At 36.3% G+C, this 18,618-nt stretch overlaps 1 protein-coding gene across 1 annotated transcript in view; it reads right to left on the bottom strand.

The window, feature by feature from the left end:
• The window catches only part of LOC134803717 (scavenger receptor class B member 1), a 60,922-nt gene extending 49,283 nt beyond the window's left edge, over positions 1–11,639 (bottom strand). Inside the window, exon 1 of the mRNA XM_063776525.1 lies at positions 11,109–11,639. Within this exon, the coding sequence (XP_063632595.1) occupies positions 11,109–11,364 (256 nt within the window). The 5' untranslated portion in view covers positions 11,365–11,639. The remainder of the gene's footprint in view (positions 1–11,108) is intronic.
• Between the last annotated feature and the right edge of the window lie 6,979 nt (positions 11,640–18,618).

Below are 18,618 nucleotides of genomic sequence, written 5' to 3'. Positions count from 1 at the left end.
TTACTAATAAATAAATTATCTTAGCGTGATTATTTATCACAAGGAATTTACTATTTTACAAACAAATTATTGCAGTGGCATCATTGTCTTACTTTTTTTGGTCTTGAATTACGTTTTGCAGTATAGAAACAATATGGATTAGATACGTCACTTTTGACACTGACACGTCTAATCCATATCGTTTCTAGATCTATTAATTGACGTATCTTAAAGTTCGAATCGGGCAGAGAGTCTGTGTGGAAAGAGAGTCGTATGTATTGTACGAGTATGTGTTTGATTAAGTATTATGTAATACACACAAAAAAGTAGACGGATTTAGAATGTTTTGATTAACTTAGGTACATAAAAACTATATAAACACGTACATGAGTATTTATTTAGTAAACACACTCAAATATCACCGTGACTTATACATGAGAATGATGTACTAAATGAATTCAATCCTTACTAATGTTTTAAATTTTTTAAATGTAACTCTGTCTGTAACCTCTTCACGCTTAAACCGCTGAACCGATGTAAATGAAATTCGATATGGAGATAGTTTGATGCTCGGGGAAGGACATAGGGTAGTTTATATTATATAAATCATCATCATCATCATACCATCATCATCATACCACGCAGACGAAGTCGCGGGCACTAGACTGTAAGAGATACTTTTTAACGAGAACTGTACGGATACGTGACAGTGACAGCGTGATAAAACGGTATCCGTCACTTTTCAGTCGTGCTCTGTTAAAAAGTGACGGATATTTTGTCACGTGGATCAAGCCATCCATAATAGGCCTGCTGGGTCCCTTGTGACAATTGTTTGCGCTACAACAACGAAACGCTTTGTGTCTCTCTATCACTTTTCCATATTAGTGCGACAGTGACAGTTACGTTTCGTTCGCTACAAAGCGTAAACGATTGGCATGTTGGCTACGCACCTTGTAGAGATTTATCTCTAAGTGGAAAAGTATTCCAGGGTGGCAGATACTTTTGGTCCGTTGTTTCATCTGCTAGTCTGTCTGTTTATCACCTGTTGAAAATTTCACAGATGATGTACGCTGCTGTTGCCGCTATAATAACAAATACTAAAAAGTACGGAAGCCTCGGTGGGCGAGTCCGACTCGCACTTGTCAGGATTTCTATTCAAAGCTCAATGTGTCATCGACCTTAACCTCAGTATAATCTTGACCAGGAAATAGTTTTATATAGGTAACTTAAAAAATTAAGTTAAAATGTCGTATGTCCACAAGCATCTTTGTCACATACGCCTTTTCGCAGTGTCGTATTTAAACTGTGCACATTATAAGTTTAATCTAACTTGAAAACTAAATTAAAAAGGCGTATGTCCATAAAAGTCATGTCACATACGTCTATTTGAGTTAATACGGCAGTGCGGTAAACGCCGTGTAACACAATACATAAGTTTTGTCGCATTTAAAAACTAAGTCAAAACGTCGTATCATTTACATATTTTTGAGTTTAAGTGCCTTATTTAGACGCTGTGCGACACATTAATAGGTTTTATCTAACTAAAAAACAAAGTCAAAAGGGCGTATGTGCCCATGTTTCATTGTCACATACGTCTTTATGAGTTAGAACGGCAGTGACGTGTTTAAAAGAACGTTCTTGCGTGCGATACATATCTAATAAGGTATTATGACGATTTACGAGACAAAGTGGTGCATAAAGAAACTGCCTACCTGTGCAAGATAAATGTATGTTCATATACGACTTTTAAAGTAAAAACTTTTATTATATTTATTAGTTTTATTACTGTAAAGTTCATTTCAAATGAAGTCATTGATGTATTTGGTACATAAATGCGAGTTGGACGTATTTACCAATTTAATAGCCAATTATGGCGGCTACAAATCTTTTATATGGCAATCGTTATAATTTTTTACAATTTTCATGTGTTAGCACCAACTGTTTTATTACTTATATGACTGTTTTGGCAACATTTAAAAAATCTGCTTTGTAATGTAATGATTCAGCAAAAAGAGTCAATAATGATAACTTATGACCGATATATGTTTTTTTCTGAATATTCATGTAGGTATTCATGACGTTATAATATTTTTTTTCGGTGTAACCATTTTTTTCAGAACTTTTGCGTTCATATTGAAAAAAACATATGTGACCCACGGGTAAAGGTACCTTATGGCGGTCGCCGCTCCATTATTATTGCGGCGCTATGCGACGTAAGCGCCAGCCGCCATAAGGTATCTTTTGCCGTGGAACGTCACATATACTCATAGAAAATCTGTTAGTTTAAATATCCTAGCATAAAGTATTTTTGACAATATAATTTTCGAGTTTTTAAAATATTATTTCAATTTTATTAGTAATACATATTGACCCCAACTTAATGGAAAAAAAACAAAGGCATTCTCTGTATTTTTTTGTTATTCCTTTTTGTGTTAGTTACTGCTGTACGTTTCTATGTAGTACAAATTCTAGGTATAGTGTAAATCTTTTGAACTGAGCTATTTTACTCAAAGAGTCTCAAGAATACAAAACCATTGAGTGGTAGACCACAAATTAGGATAACTACCTCGTAGAAAAAGCAGATTATAACCGCCTTGAAATTTTAGCATAGATTAACGACTCTATTTCTTTAAACAATAGACTACAAAATACATTAACTAAATAATGGCTAGCATAACTTTTCTTGCATTTTGCACCAGACTACTTCCCTGTCGTGGCTAAGGTGGATATGAATTTACAAAAGATTGAACATGATATTATCTTTTTAGACCATTTTAACCCTATTCAACAAAGAATATAGCCTATTCGGATTTCGAGATAATACAAGATCTTGAGACGATTTAGAGATCAACTAGATCTACATTAGATATCGACTAGATGTGACTTGGATATCTAAGTCATAACTTGTCGAAATCGTTCAAGAGGACCTCCAGAATCGCGGAAACGTCAAATTTGACATATCTATCTTACAAATATCTTTAAATTATCCGTATCGTAACTTGTTGAAGTCTAGTAGAAATCTAATTCATTTTCCGAATCGAGCCGTAAGGTTAAAAATTCAATATACTGCAACGTACTTCAAAAAAATGTTACTATACCTACTAAGTATTCTTGGTCAATATGTAATTTTTAGGGTTCCGTACCCAAAGGGTAAAACGGGACCCTATTACTAAGACTTCGCTGTCCGTCCGTCCGTCCGTCCGTCTGTCACCAGGCTGTATCTCACGAACCGTGATAGCTACACAGTTGAAATTTTCACAGATGATGTATTTCTGTTGCCGCTATAATAACAAATACTAAAAACAGAATAAAATAAAGATTTAAATGGGGCTCCCATACAACAAACGTGATTTTTGACCAAAGTTAAGCAACGTCGGGAGTGGTCAGTACTTGGATGGGTGACCGTTTTTTTTTTGCTTTTTTTTTTGTTTGTTTTTTTTATATGGTACGGAACCCTACGTGCGCGAGTCCGACTCGCACTTGCCCGTTTTTTATTCTAAAATTGACTGTAGTTTTCCCTTGTGTCATCAAAAGTGACCATAAGTATGATTCACTTTAATAAGAAACCTACTATTAAAACTATTAAACTACTAAACTAAATTACAAGAATAACATGCAGTTTCCTACACTGATTAACGATAATAATGACTAGTTGATTAACATGGATAAAACCCTCCATAATGCATACAATGATACACTCTAGATCGATTAAAACGGAAGAGTAACTATAAGGCCCGATTCGGATTTTGAAATAGACATCTGATTCTATTAGATATCTTTTAGACATCACCAAGATACGATTACGATATGTTTAAGATCTAACCTGTCAAATTTAACATTTGTGCGATTCTGCAGATACTCTTGAACGATTTCCACAGGATATGACTTAGAGATCCAATTCACATCTAATAGATATCTTACTCTATCTGACGTAAAAGTGACATTGGTTGCCCGAATTGCGCTGCAAAAGAGAACTAGTTGATATCTAAACTATAACGTATCTAGAATGGATCTACTACGTGTCGTCTCTTGTGAATATCTTGAAGTTCGAATACGTCAGATAATTATAGTACGAAGTCCATACGAGACAGGAATTTTGAAGTTCAACTCCCGAGGGGGTGAAAATTGGATACCTATTTATAACGATTTTTACCCAAATGAAGGCTAGTAGGTACAGTAGCCATCAGATATATCGGAGCGGCCAAGGTGTTCACAATATCTGAACACGCACTCTAACGCCTTGACAATAGAGGCGTGTTAATATTTGTGAGCACCTTGATCGCTCAAATCCCGGCTCGTGCCAATGAGTTTTTTCGGAACTTATGTACGAAATATCATCTCATATTTACCAGTCGCTTAATTTTCGGTAAAAGAAAACATCGTGAGGAAACCGGACTAATCCCAATAAGGTCTAGTTTCCCCTCTGGGTTGGAACTTGGAAGGTCAGATGGCAGTCGCTTTCGTAAAAAGTGCCTACGCCAATTCTCGGGATTAGTTGCCAAGCGGACCCCAGGCTCCCATGAGCCGTGGCAGAATGCCGCGATAATGCGAGGAAGATGATGAATTGATGACAGCCATACAAAAACCGGGTTTTTCGTGACAATAACATTTTTTTTACCATAGTTTGGTTTATGGTAGAAATAAGTATGCGGATGTTTTTCTTTTTTTATACGATCATTCGTCATAAATCATAATACGTAGTTAATCATCATCATAACTTAATTGCCAATAATTTCTTTGTTTTATTTCTTGTGTACGTACTAGGGATTGCAATCCGGTCCGGCGGATCCGGTAATCCGGCCGGATCCGGCACTTTTTAGGAGCTACCGGATCCGGTTGAAATCACCGGATCCGGACCGGATCCGGGAAAATAGAAAAAAAGACCGCACGCAGCACCCACTGCGCGTTTTAAGTGAGATAAAGGCGACGGATAGAAGAAAGAAGTTAAACAGAATAAATAACGAATGAAAAAATCCAAATTTAGTAAAATAAGAAGATATTTAATATGACGATGATTGAGAACAGAAGAGGATTTCCTCTTCTTTCATGTTAGTGGCACGAATCGGCACGATACGACGATTACTTAAATAATTAGAAGTAAACATTAAAGGATGGAGATGCCATGGAAGGCATTTGTAACGACCGGTCTGGCCTAGTGAGTAGTGACCATTCAGTGACCCTGCCTTGAGTGCCTATGAAGCCGATAGTCCTGGGTTTGAATACCGGTAAGGGCATTTATTTGTGTGATGAGCACAGATATTTGTTCCTGAGTTATGAGTGTTTTCTACGTATATAAGCATGTATTTATCAATATACTATACGTATATATATCGTCGCCTAGTAGTACTACCTAGAGCTAGCTAGTACCCATATTACAAGCTTTGCTTGGTTTGGGGCTACGAGTAGGTCGATCTGTATAAAATTGTCCCCAAATATTTATTCATGAATTATTTATTTATTTGTGATTTAGGCTATAAACCAATTTTCACGGATAAAAAATTAAAGCAAGATAATATTGGAACGCATTTCATAAAATTTTGGTTAAAAGTAAAATATCTTGTTACTTACTAGAATGGATGTCAGCGTTACAAATAATTCCATCAAAGAACAGTTACGAAAACTTGTCCTTTCAAGGAGTACCATTTCCCATCCCATAATTATCCCAATATCCCATTAACAGGCTTTGGAATCTAATCAAATTTATATTTTTATTGTAAACGTATAAATTTGAGCAGAATGTGAATGATTAATTATAATAAAATTAATAAATGACTTAGATTTCATATTTTATTTTTAAATTGAGATTGACTATGTGACACTTCTTAATACTTAGTTTTATTTTATTGTTAAAAAGTTATTTGTTATTAACTTCAAATTGTTGTTTTATGAATACATTTGTAAAAATACCCTTTGTTTCTCATATAACGCATAAAACTTGAAAAATATGCCATTTAATTAACTTTAATATCCTTATACCTAACCGGATCCGGTCCGGCCGGATCCGGCCGGATTGTAAATCAATCCGGTTTGCAATCCCTAGTACGTACGTAGTTTGAACAACTTGTAAACATCAATAATTATTTTTTTTTTAACAAGCAGTAACGTCTGCGAACGATGCTATTAAGCTTAGAATAAATTTAAAAGTGGAAAAAAATACTGTATTGGGTGAGACTCGAACTCACGGCCTCTGGATTGATACTCCAGCGCTCTGCCAACTGAGCCACCAAGACCTCATCCATAGCCAGCAAATCTTTCCACCATATTATGGGTCTAGGGGACCCTTAGCGCCATCTACCGTAAGAGTGTTACACTGCTTAAACGGCTACCGGAGTTCCAAGTCATATTGGAAATTCACCAGTTACGATGTGCTACCCATAATAATTTTAATTGCTGTCTATAGTCAATGCGACCTTTGATATGTTTTTTGCCTACTTTCGTATCATTTTATTGATATAATTACATTAATTACACTATTGTATTGTTTCTAAGGAAAATAATGAAAGTTATTATCTTTTCTATCGCGTCGAATTATGGTCCCTATGACGGTTCTTTTAAGATTGAGTTGAATTTAAAAAATAATTGAATAATTAGGTATTTATAGTAATTTTACTCCACGATTAGCAAAAGATAATAGTAAATACCTACAATTATTTGTTGACTAACCCTCATTAGACTTTAAACCATTAAAAAAACTTGGAGCTATTATATAGCTACACACGTGACCCGCCCCGGCTTCGCACGGGTTACACAAAACCTTAACAAATTATACAACTAAACCTTCTTTAAAAATCACTATATTGAAAGGTGAAAACCACATGAAAATCCGTTCAGTAGTTTTTGAGTTTATCGCGATAATACATACGCACAAAAAGACAGAGGCGGCGGGGGATTTTGTTTTAAGCTATAGGGAATTCGATTACTTACATCAATGTCATTGATACATTGACATTGAAAATCTAGCTTCAATAATTAATAATTAGCCGGTTTTATTGCCATAACATAACTTTGCTATACCGGCGGCTTGCCCTGACATAATAATTATATGATATAACGTTTTGGAGTCGGCGCGGATCCGTAGGTTCCTCTCACTGCGGCCCTGACCACCGGCAGCTTGGGCCCGCTGATGGCAGCAATTTAGGTTAGGTTTATAAATGTGTATTAGTACTAAGCTTAATTAGGTATGAAAAAAGTATATATGCGTTATAACTCATGTATAGTGCGACATGAAAGAGTAGACTTTAAATAAAATGGAACAAAAAAAAATCCATCAATATTGTTGCCATGTTTAAGCATTTTACGTTAAAAATGTGACAGTTACGAAGAAAGTGGCGCCCTCATTTAATTTCTATTATTTTATGTCGCACTGTATTTTAGCACATTTTAGTCACTCGGGGATGAAAGTATATAGGGAACAAGTTTTATTTTAAGCCAGGAACTTGTAACTTTGTAAAAAGGTATATTATTATTAAAATAGAAGAAAAGTAATTTTAGCGTTTTTGGAAATTCATAAGGGGGTTAGAAAAGGGATGAAAATTTGTATGGGGTCAAGTTGTAGGTATATTAAGTTAGGAACTTGTAGGTAACTTCTTAATAAGACATTTTCAATTTTCATAAATACGAGAAAAGTAATTTCTGCGGTTTTGAAAATTCGCCCCCTAATAGGGTTAAAAATTTAAAACGGGAACGAATGAAGTAGGGACTTGAAATTAGTAGGAAAAAAATTGTTCTCAGAAAATATTTGCAAATACGAAAAATAATTATAGTGCTTTTGATAATTCAGCCCCTATTAAGGGTTAAAAAGGGGTTGAAAGTGTGTTTCGGCTAATAAATACGCGGACTAAGTCGTGGGCAACAGTATGACATAATATTGAGAATTATCAGAGGCCATTATACTTGGATGGTATTCTGTACATTCTACGCGACATTGATCAAAAACTGGTCTACGGGTTACACAAGGTGTTCATGTTGAATGCAATTTTGCTATACATTTTTGAAGTGCAAAGTAAGCCTTTCCGAGCTGATGTAGTGAAAAAAAATTTTTCGTATTTGCTAATATTTTCTGAGAACATTTTTTCTTCCTACTAATTTCAAGTCCCTCCTACTCCATTCGTTCCCGTTTCAAACTTTTAACCCTCATAGGGGGTGAATTTTCAACACCACTGAAATTACTTGTCTTTTCTCGTATTCTTACCGTTTTATCTTTTGAAAATTCAGCTCTTAATAGGGTTAAAAAGGGGTTGAAAGTGTGTTTCGGCTAATAAATACGCGGACTAAGTCGTGGGCAATAGTGTGACATAATATTGAGAATTATTAGAGGCCATTATACTTGGATGGGATGGAATTCTGTACATTATACGCGACATTGATCAAAAACTGGTCTACGGGTTTCACAAGGTGTTCATGTTGAATGCAATTTTGCAATAGCTGTTTTGTAAGATTCGAAGATCATGGTCGCGATAAATATCTAACAGAAAAAAAATTGTATTTTTTAAATAGTGAATAGAGTCAGGCGTTACTATATATTATATATTTGCTTATTATATGTTTTGGTTTGGTTATTATATATTTGGTTTGGTTGGGTATATGATATATATTTGGTTTTGATTATGTATTTTTTTATCGTCATAGATGTAGTTGTTTACTGTTAGATTTTTTGTACATGTTTTGTGTAATTTTTTGTGCAATTAAGGGTTTTTTTCGTAAATAATGACTATTAAAAAAGCGGAAGATAGTAGGCACGGAACTCACGGAGCGCGAGGCGATGGCTAGCACTTGGTTTCTCATAAATTATCAAGTGTAAAATTAAATAAAAGTAAATGGATTCTATCGCTTATAACGAATCTAAAATACATCCCGACGTTTAAACCGTTTGGTCAACGGTAAAATCAAAATGGCGATGGCGCGCCGCGCGAAACTTTCGACGAAAGATTTGGCGTTCGCGAGGATTTTAACGTCAATAACTCTGAAAGTAGGTATACAGCTTGTCAAAAAAGAGTAGAAATTAAAAAGTGGCAACGCTGTAGTGTCGTCCCTTTCAAACCAATTTATATAAGAAAACGGGACGACACTACAGTGTTGCCACTTTTTAATTTCTACTCTTTTTTGCCAAGCTGTACTACTGTTTAAAATTTTGCAAATCTATAATAGGTAATAGGTATATTACTATGTAAATTACCAGTATTTCTCATAATAAATGTTTATCTACCGGCTGCCTTCCTTACTATGACGTCAAGAGAGTAATTAAATGTTTTAGTATTAAAGTGTAGTAAAGTTGTTTAGAATTACTACTTTGAACTCTGCGTGATTTGATGCAATTAAAAACGAGGGTTATCATAAAAGTTAAGAGTTTATATAAGGCTCAAGTTTTTTAAAGGTTTAACCTTTAAAAAAGGCTTGAGCTCTTAAAAAGGCTATAATTTTTAAAAAAGCCTTAAGCCTTTTTTAAGACTTTAGCTTTATTAAAACCTCTAGCTCTTTGAAACCTATTTTATTAAGCCAGCTCTAAAAAGAACTCGAGAGCCTTAAAATTCGGGCTAAAAGGCTCGAGTCCTAAGGAACACTATACGGAACCCTAAAAAATGTCATAATGGGACAATCTGTTGTAGCGATAAACGTCATCGGTCCTAGCCAAAGGTAATCTATCCAAAGTTTCAATTGGGGGAAACTTGTCATTTTATAATTTTTATATATTTTTAGGGTTCCGTACCCAAAGGGTAAAACGGGACCCTATTACTAAGACTCCGCTGTCCGTCCGTCCGTCCGTCCGTCCGTCTATCACCAGGCTGTATCTCACGAACCGTGATAGCTAGACAGTTGACATTTTCACAGATGATGTATTTCTGTTGCCGCTATAACAACAAATACTAAAAACAGAATAAAATAAAGATTTAAGTGGGGCTCCCATACAACAAACGTGACTTTTAACCGAAGTTAAGCAACGTCGGGCGGGGTCAGTACTTGGATGGGTGACCGTTTTTTTTTTTGCCGTTTTTTGCATTATGGTACGGAACCCTTCGTGCGCGAGTCCGACTCGCACTTGCCCGGTTTTTTTTTAATTTTTTTAATTTTTATAACTGTCACGAATGATGGTAATACATTGCCGCTCGAAAAAAATTGCACTTTATATTGAACATCTCGATTTTCAGTTATTATAAGGGCCGATACAGACTATTACAGACTACCGACCTTGCAGTAGGCGTGCAGTCGGCGTGCAGTGCCCATACAAGTTGCAGTTGGGTTGCAGTTCGTCTATACCGGCCTTATAATACACGCGGTGGTAGGTCTGTGCTGTGCTGTTCCTAATTTTCTGATATAATCGGACCTGTATTCTGTACCTGTATGTTTGAATTCTATGAAATCGATTAAATAACGATTTAGATAAACCTGTACCAGTTTAATGGCGTCATAGCCGTTTTAATGACTAATTCGTTAAAATCAGCCTAAATACTTTAATTCCGTTGTACGTTCTAAATGTTTAAAGTTTAATTCATATTTTGTGAGAAACAAAATGCACGAGGATAAAAAAAAACCGATATTTTTTTTCAATAAAATTTGCATTAATATATATTTTTTGTAACTACACAATGAGCTACATTACTTGTATCACGGTTTACGTAAAATAATAAACGAAAATCAATTGACGAGGAATAGTAAACTGAATTAAAAATATCTCGAAATATAAAAGAGTTAGATAAAAGATAGATACATAAAAAAACATACCATGAATGATATTATTTGAATGATTTTACTTATCTTTGTTAAACTTTAGAATAATAACAGAAGTGAGTTTAATTACCAATAAGAATTTAAAATAATCTTACAAAAACTAAGTGCATTAGAAATTTAAACTATTAGAAGAAAAAGAAAATATCACAAACTTACTATCTATAATATATCTACCTATACTCAAACATACCCAACTTATCAGTAGAAAAAGGCGCGAAACTTAAATTTTCTAAGGGAGATGAACCCTTCGGGCCAACATTTTTTAAATTTGCTGCCTTAAGCGACATTTCAAGATTGTCTTGTTAGAAATTTCGAGGTAATTTTTTATAGGTCGCGGCCGCGCTACTTATTCTGATAACCTAAATATTTATTTACAACCACATAGATAATAATATCAAACTCACATTTCGGTTGTCTGGTCAGCTGTCCTTGTCTCCTCCTCTCGAATAATCGATTGATAATCGCATCTTTTCTCTCATTAAACTCAAAGTCCTCAAACTTATTGTTTAGTCCCTCGCACTCAGCGAGATTCGATTCGAAAGTCGACGTGTCAAAATCGCCTTTCGTCAATCGATTGTTACCGATCTCGTTCAACTCGGTGTTGACATTGGAAAATCGCCGACCCGCCATTCGGCCCCAGATCTGACCAAATTCTTTCATTTTAAAAAGTTAATATTGTCTATGATTCACAAAAAAAATATACGGAGTTTAAAACACACACACACCAACGTTTATTAATCGTTTTTAATCACACTGGTTTTTTTCAATGTCACAAACTCGAGCAATGCCAGTTTCGCAACGAAGCAGAAAATACGTCCGTTCAAAAATCACGTAAACACTATAAAGACATGTAATCACATAATATCACACTACACTCTTTTCCTCACATGATGGTAATACATTTTAAACATAAACAAACATTAAAATCTTTGTTAGAACAGTCTTAAGTTTTACTTTTTAATATTTTTTCTTCAAGTTTTAAATCGGGCGGGAAAATCACCGCGCGCGTCGCTGCGTCAAAGTTTTTTTTTCTAAGCATACAGTGTCAAAGGCTCACTTCGAACAGCTGACTACTAGTGAGGCGCTCGCGCTTGCTTGTTCTTATATAAAATTTCGCAATGCTACGCACACAGGCGCGTTCCAAATGCGTAAGCACGACGTCATTTCCCTTTGTGTGAGTGGAACAAGCTTGAATTTTTTTAAATCGTACATTCTAGAGTCCTTTATCCTTCATTTTGGATTGTTTTTGCTTTTATAGATACTCGTTTGCTACGGTTAAATTCACGTTAAATTAATCCATAGTGACGTCAATAAGTGCCCTTTGGATTTAAAAATAATAAAACAGAGTTTCTTTGTTTGGCATTATAAAAAGTATGGGTATAGTCTGGCATTTCCGTCATAAAAAAGCGTGAAATGCATAAATTGTAAACATAAGGTTGACTTTACATGGACTTTATTGACGACCGGTCTGGCCTAGTGGATAGTGACCCTGCCTGCGAAGCCGATGGTCCTGGGTTCAAATCCCAGTAAGGGCATTTATTTGTGTGATGAACACTAATATTTGTTCCTGAGTCATGGCTGTTTTCTATGTATATAAGTATGTATTTATCTATATAAGTATGTATATCGTCGCCTAGCACCCATAGTACAAGCTTTGCTTAGTTTGGGCCTAGGTTGATCTGTGTAAGATGTCCCCTAATATTTATTATTTATTTACATTATTTCTTAATTTTCCCCTTCCACCTTATAGTTATAGCAATGGAGTATATTAGTATTCAGCTTCTGCCTTATATTCCATTACTTATTATAACATTACAAACGGTAAGTATGTTTAAATATTGGCGCAAAAAAATTTAAATGCCTATCTAAAAAATTAGATAGGCATTTAAATTTCTCCTGACTGCCCATAATTTATATTTCATGAAAATGAAGATGAAACTGAGATACTTAGTTGTCAATATAGAATAGAATCTTTTCATTATCTAACCTCTCTATCACTCTTGCATATTCGAGCGATAAAGTGGCAGATAACTATAGATGGTCAAGCAGATCTTGTCAGTAGAAAAAGGCGGCAAATTTGAAAAATGTAGGCGCGAAAGGATATCGTCCAATAGAAAATTTGAATTTCGCGCCTTTTTCTACTGACAGGATTTGCTTGACCATCTATAAATTTCGATTTACGCGTTTTCCGGTAGGCCCTTGTTAACAAACCGCCTTGATGCATCAATATCATATTTTATTGTCTGTGAAAACTAGTCAAAAAACAGTTTAAGGCACAGTATGTTTTAGTTACTCTATGGTTTACTAGCTAGCTTAGTGCTGCACTCTAGCGGCAAAACATTGCAGTAATACACCCTATTTCCTCCCGCGGACGCTTCAGCTGTGCAATGAGCTCCCTCCCTACCAGTGGGGAGAAACTCCTCACTTCGGTCGAACTCGGCTCCGTTCTGCTCAGCATTGCTCCGAGCAATTATTTGGGTTGGCACCACTTGACTTCCTTTTGGGTGTACGACCACAGATCTGATAAGATATAATCACTTGAATTTTGACAACCCTAAATAGCCGAAAGGGATAGTGCCATACCTATAATAGATAGGGATCCCATGATTCCCTGAACCGCTGTCAAACTTCGGGTTTGTAGGAAGTGTCCTTTCTGTACCTACGGTAGTACTATTATTTATTCTGTGTCCCTACCGAGGCTTTCTCAAGGGACTACCATGGATACACACTGTATATGTCGCAGTCAAAAGTGTGAACTGGTCAAAAGAACTTTTAACCGACAAAAACAGGCAAAACTGCTTTTGACTGAGCATGTTGGTCAAAAGTAGTTTTACCTGAAAATCATTGGTTAATAGTAATTGTGACTGTTACTATCAGTCAAAAGTAGGTCCCAGAGATAGGTAGGTTAGGGTTATTTTTTTTTGCTACGCCCAAAAAACGAAACTGTTCCCAGAGATAGGTAGGTTAGGGTTATTTTTTTTTGCTACGCCCTAAAAACGAAACTGCTGCCAGAAATAGGTATGATTTTCAGGTAAAACTACTTTTGACCAACATGCTCAGTCAAAAGCAGTTTTGCCTGTTTTTGTCGGTTAAAAGTTCTTTTGACCAGTTCACACTTTTGACTGCAACATATATAATCCAGGCAATAAATATTGAAGTTTCACATATTTATATTATAATTACCGCTGCATTTATTGCCAATTTACATTTAATTTTCGTAATAAGCGAAATCAGTAACGCAAAGTAAATCTAACTATTTGTGTGTGTTTTTTATTATTGAAAAAGATTGATAGGCGGATATTCGTGAAATATAGCTATAGAAACCCAGCGTGTAATTATGAAATACGCAAATGTATTTATTATTCAAATGTGTATTATTTGCACACATGAAATTGGAATAAAAAAATTGAATGTTTGCCGAATTAAAGTTTTTAAGCGAACTACATATAACTAAATTTTAAGTGATATCATTATTATTATTATTAAGTACGGTGACATTTCAAACATTCGTCCGCCATATTGACACATGTTTCAATGACACATGTTGAGTTGATAGGGTACGGCACGGGCGTAGCCAGGGGGGGGGGGGTTTGGGGGTTCAAACCCCCCCGAAAAGTTCAGAATATTAACATTCATAGAACTAAAATAAGAACAGGCGTGCGGCATATTTCATTGATTACTAACTATTACCTATAGTATACGGTGGTTTGGATTTTGGATTTCTCCGCCATCGTCGATTATCGGATCGCATCAATTACTTTCTAAGATATGATAAAGGTGACATTCGGGTGGCGACTGCAGCAGCATTATTTTGTTGCAATGTTACTGCTGCAGCACTGTCAATTTTCGTGATAAAATGATGTGTCTGATTTCCATACTAAAAGTAAAAATGTAAAACTGTCTATCAAATTGCGTTTTTTTATATCGATACATTTTCGCTCTCGCTTCGCTCGCGTTTTCAATTACTTTCTAAGATATGACAAAGGTGACTTTCGGGTGGCGACTGCAGCAGCATTACTCTGTTGCTACGCTACTGCTGCAGCACTGTCAATTTTCGTGATAAAATTATGTGACTGATTTCCATACTAAAAGTAAAAATGTACAACTGTCTATAAAATTGCGTTTTTTATATCGAAAACTCGAAAAATGACCCTAGGGAGAGGGGGCACCATGGTCTAGAAATGCTTAGGGCATCAAAATATCTTAATCCGGCACTGGTCGTTTGCGGAGTCACACGATTTGGGACTCGCATTTTATACACATTTCCATGCCTTCCCGAAAAAAATCGAATCATTCGCGAAAGTCTCGCAACGCATTGAGGTTACAAACGGCACGCGCTCTTCCTGAGGAGTCTGAAGAAGACCACGGTGAGTGGCGCTCTAGTCAGGCAGGCCGCTTCGCTTTCGCTCGCGTGCGTATACCTTACTGTATCGTCCGATATACGCCTACTCTGTCGTTAAAATCACGTGTAAAATTTTAATAAGGGCGAAAAAGACTATTGATTTTGGAGTGTAGTTTTATTTAGTGGTACTTACCTAAAATATTTTATCTGGTCTACTGTCCTCTAGCATATCCATCTGTCAACTTTACTTCAAGTTCCGCCTCCAGGGGAGAGGGAGAGAAATCAGGATTAGAAATTAGCCGCTTACTGACACAGACAGAATTCCACGCGGGCGGAACCGCGGGCACAGCTAGTCTCTAATATTTTTCTTGTGTAAGGGTTATTTTATGTATACTTTTAGTCGTTTTATTTTCTTGAACCCCCCCCCCCCCCGATACTAAAACCTGGCTACGCCCGTGGGGTACGGTGACTACTTATCATCAGGCGGGCCGTATGCTTGTTTGCCAGCGATGTATAACATATAGATGTAAGAAAAAGAGATTAAAAATTATTATGGAAAAAGAAGTAGGAAGTACTTGATCCCAAAATTGTATAATGAAATCAGTTAGAATGTTTAAATTTAAAATGAAAATGTTTTTATTAAACAAAATTAAGATAAAGTTACCAGCTGCAATAAGATGTATTAACAATATATTAAGTTAACAATTAATTAGGCAATTAGCTAAGTCTACCCATCTATGTTTTAAGGGAGTTCCCTCTGCCAACAAACTGCCCTGCAGTTTGGCAGAAGAAAAAAATCTGTATAATAGGGTTTATTTCATCTGAATAAATGTATTTTTTTTTTTACTGGCAGCATTTCCTCGCTGAATCGCAACGCTTATTCGTGAAGCGAGAAAGTTAAAGATATTAATTTCAGTCGGTACTATTTCGTATCGTATCATAGTGACAATCAAATTTAATTCCTTGACCAAGACCAAGCCGCATTTACCAAGTGTAAATGCGGCGTAGTAATGTTCCATCATTATTTACATAATAGAATAGAATAGAATAGAATAGAATAGATTTATTCGTAAGCACAAACAAGGGGAACAGTACATAGTATAAAAGAAAACACAAAATAAGATTAAAGTGCCACGAAATGGCCCCATCTCAGCATGTTGCTGGTGGCTTCCAGCGCTGATCTTCCGATGAGAACATCAAGTGAGAAGAATCACGGAAGGTAACAGACAAGAAGAAAAAAGACAGAAATAACATACAGTAAACAGTTAGATAAATAAGAAAAAAGTTACACAGCAAGAAGATACAACATAACGACTATTTACAATTAAGATTAATTATAAAATATAAAACTCCTAATTAATTTTGAGTTCAATTAAAATGTAAACGATACTGTACGTTAATTAGTTCGATTCGCATCGTGGAAAGTAGTTTAACAATAAATATACTACAGTTATGAGATTGTACATCCCACGGAAGTGTGGAGGCCGAGGCTTCCTAAACGCCAAGGATCTTCACAACCACGAGGTGTACAATCTCAGGAACTATTTCCTTGACAACGAGTGTGGGATGCATCGTGATGTGGTGGCAGTAGATAGGAACCTCACGCCGCTTTCCTTGGCAAACGAGAACTGGCGCAAACCTGTGGTACTAAGTACTGCGGATCGCAAGGCGGCATGGGAGAGTAAGGTGCTACACGGGCGGTTCTACAAGGCCCTCACGGGACCCGATGTGGACCTGCTCGCGTCGGTGAACTGGTTACGATTCGGGGACCTCTTCGGAGAAACCGAGGGTTTTGCCTGTGCAATTGCGGACGAAGTGATGATGACGAACAACTATCGGAAATATATCCTGAAGGACGGTACGGTCGACATCTGTCGGGCATGCCGCCGTCCCGGAGAGTCACTCAGGCATATCATTTCCGGTTGCTCTCATCTTGCTTACGGCGAGTACTTGCACAGACATAATCTCGTAGCCAGGATTATTCACCAGCAACTTGCTCTTCTATATGACCTTGTGGACCGCGAAGTACCGTACTACAAGTACTTACCTGCGCCTGTTCTCGGGAATGGTCGTGCCACGCTCTATTGGCCGAGAAGGACAAGTCCAGTAAGTACCTAGACTTGGCTCACGAGATAACCGCCATGTGGGATGTTGATGCGACAATCATTGTCCCGATAGTCGTTTCAGTAAACGGTCTAATAGCGAAGAGTGCGGCGGCGGTGCAGAAGGCGGTGATCTTGGACACGGCGCGGATAGTCCGCCGGTTCCTCTCTCTGCAGCCCTGACCACCGGTAGCTTGGGCCTTGCTCCGCTGCTGGCGGCACCCTAGGTTAGGTTTTTTATAATGTGTTTATATTTAATTTTTATTGTTTTGTAAGTGTTTTTATATTTTACTTTTATATTCATATTATAAAATAACCTAACTTAAGATGAGAAATAAATAAAGAGAATAATAAACTACTAAAATTAAAAAGTATGAATTTATGGTACAGTTAAAGCATTTTTAGGGATCCGTACCTCAATAGGAAATAACGGAACCCTTATAGAATCACTCGTGCGTCTGGCATGTACTAACAAAACAACCTAACAAAACCAAAATAAATACCGTTTTCAAAATATATACTGTAGTATAGACTGTGTGACTTCCGTCAGTAGAAAAAAACGGCAAATTAAAAAAATGCAGGTGCGATGGTTAATCGTCCCATAGAAAATTTGAATTTCGCGCCTTTTTCTACTGAAAAACTTGTTTGACCGGCTATAATAGTTTGAAGAAAGGTCTATATTGTCTATTCCTCAATTTAACAAAATTAAAATTAATATAGTATAAGTAATAACTAAGTGCATTGCTGCCAACTTACAAAAACTATTTTTTAAAGTGACCACCGCCTAGTGAACGTCATTTAAAAACTAACTCTAGCCGCCTATTTCGACAACAATTTTGGCCCAATATTATGTGTTACCCAGTAAACCAATTAATTTAAATTAATTGGATTAATTTCACCGCTTCACTACCTATGAATACCTCATTTGTAAATCAAATTCATTGACGTCTCGGTTACTGTTCTTATGCTGTGTTCTACTTACCTGAAAAAAAAAAAACAAAGTTTAATAAGCGAGAAAGAGGAGGCATCGGCGCTACGCGTTAGAGAGGGATAACACGATGACCTTTCGCTGTAAAATATCAGTTTTGTTACAAAAAGGACGCTTAACACGAGGAAGTTAGTACATTGACTCGCCCTGTTCCTGTCTCAGTCGCACGCGCATATTTATAACGCTGTCCTGCTCGAACAGTGTCATTGACCGCCGGCATTATCGACGGGACAGCAAAACATAATTGGTCAAACCAATTTGTCAGTCAGTAAGAACCAGGAAAACTATACTCATCCTTTTCTTTTGCTATAAAAATATACTAATAAAAAAATACTAAAAACGAAATACAAGCTTACTTAAGACTAGGTAACAGGCGGTCTTATCGCTAAAAAGCGATCTCTTCCAGACAACCTCCACAACAACAAAACAACTTCCAGAATATTCTGTCGTTTCGGCCTAAAAGTTATTAATTGTTCGCATTG

This window comes from Cydia splendana, chromosome 27, assembly GCF_910591565.1.
Source record: "Cydia splendana chromosome 27, ilCydSple1.2, whole genome shotgun sequence".
NCBI classification, from domain to species: Eukaryota; Metazoa; Arthropoda; class Insecta; order Lepidoptera; family Tortricidae; genus Cydia; species Cydia splendana.
Note: the sequence above shows the minus strand (reverse complement) of the source record. Positions and strands in the feature narration are given on the sequence as shown.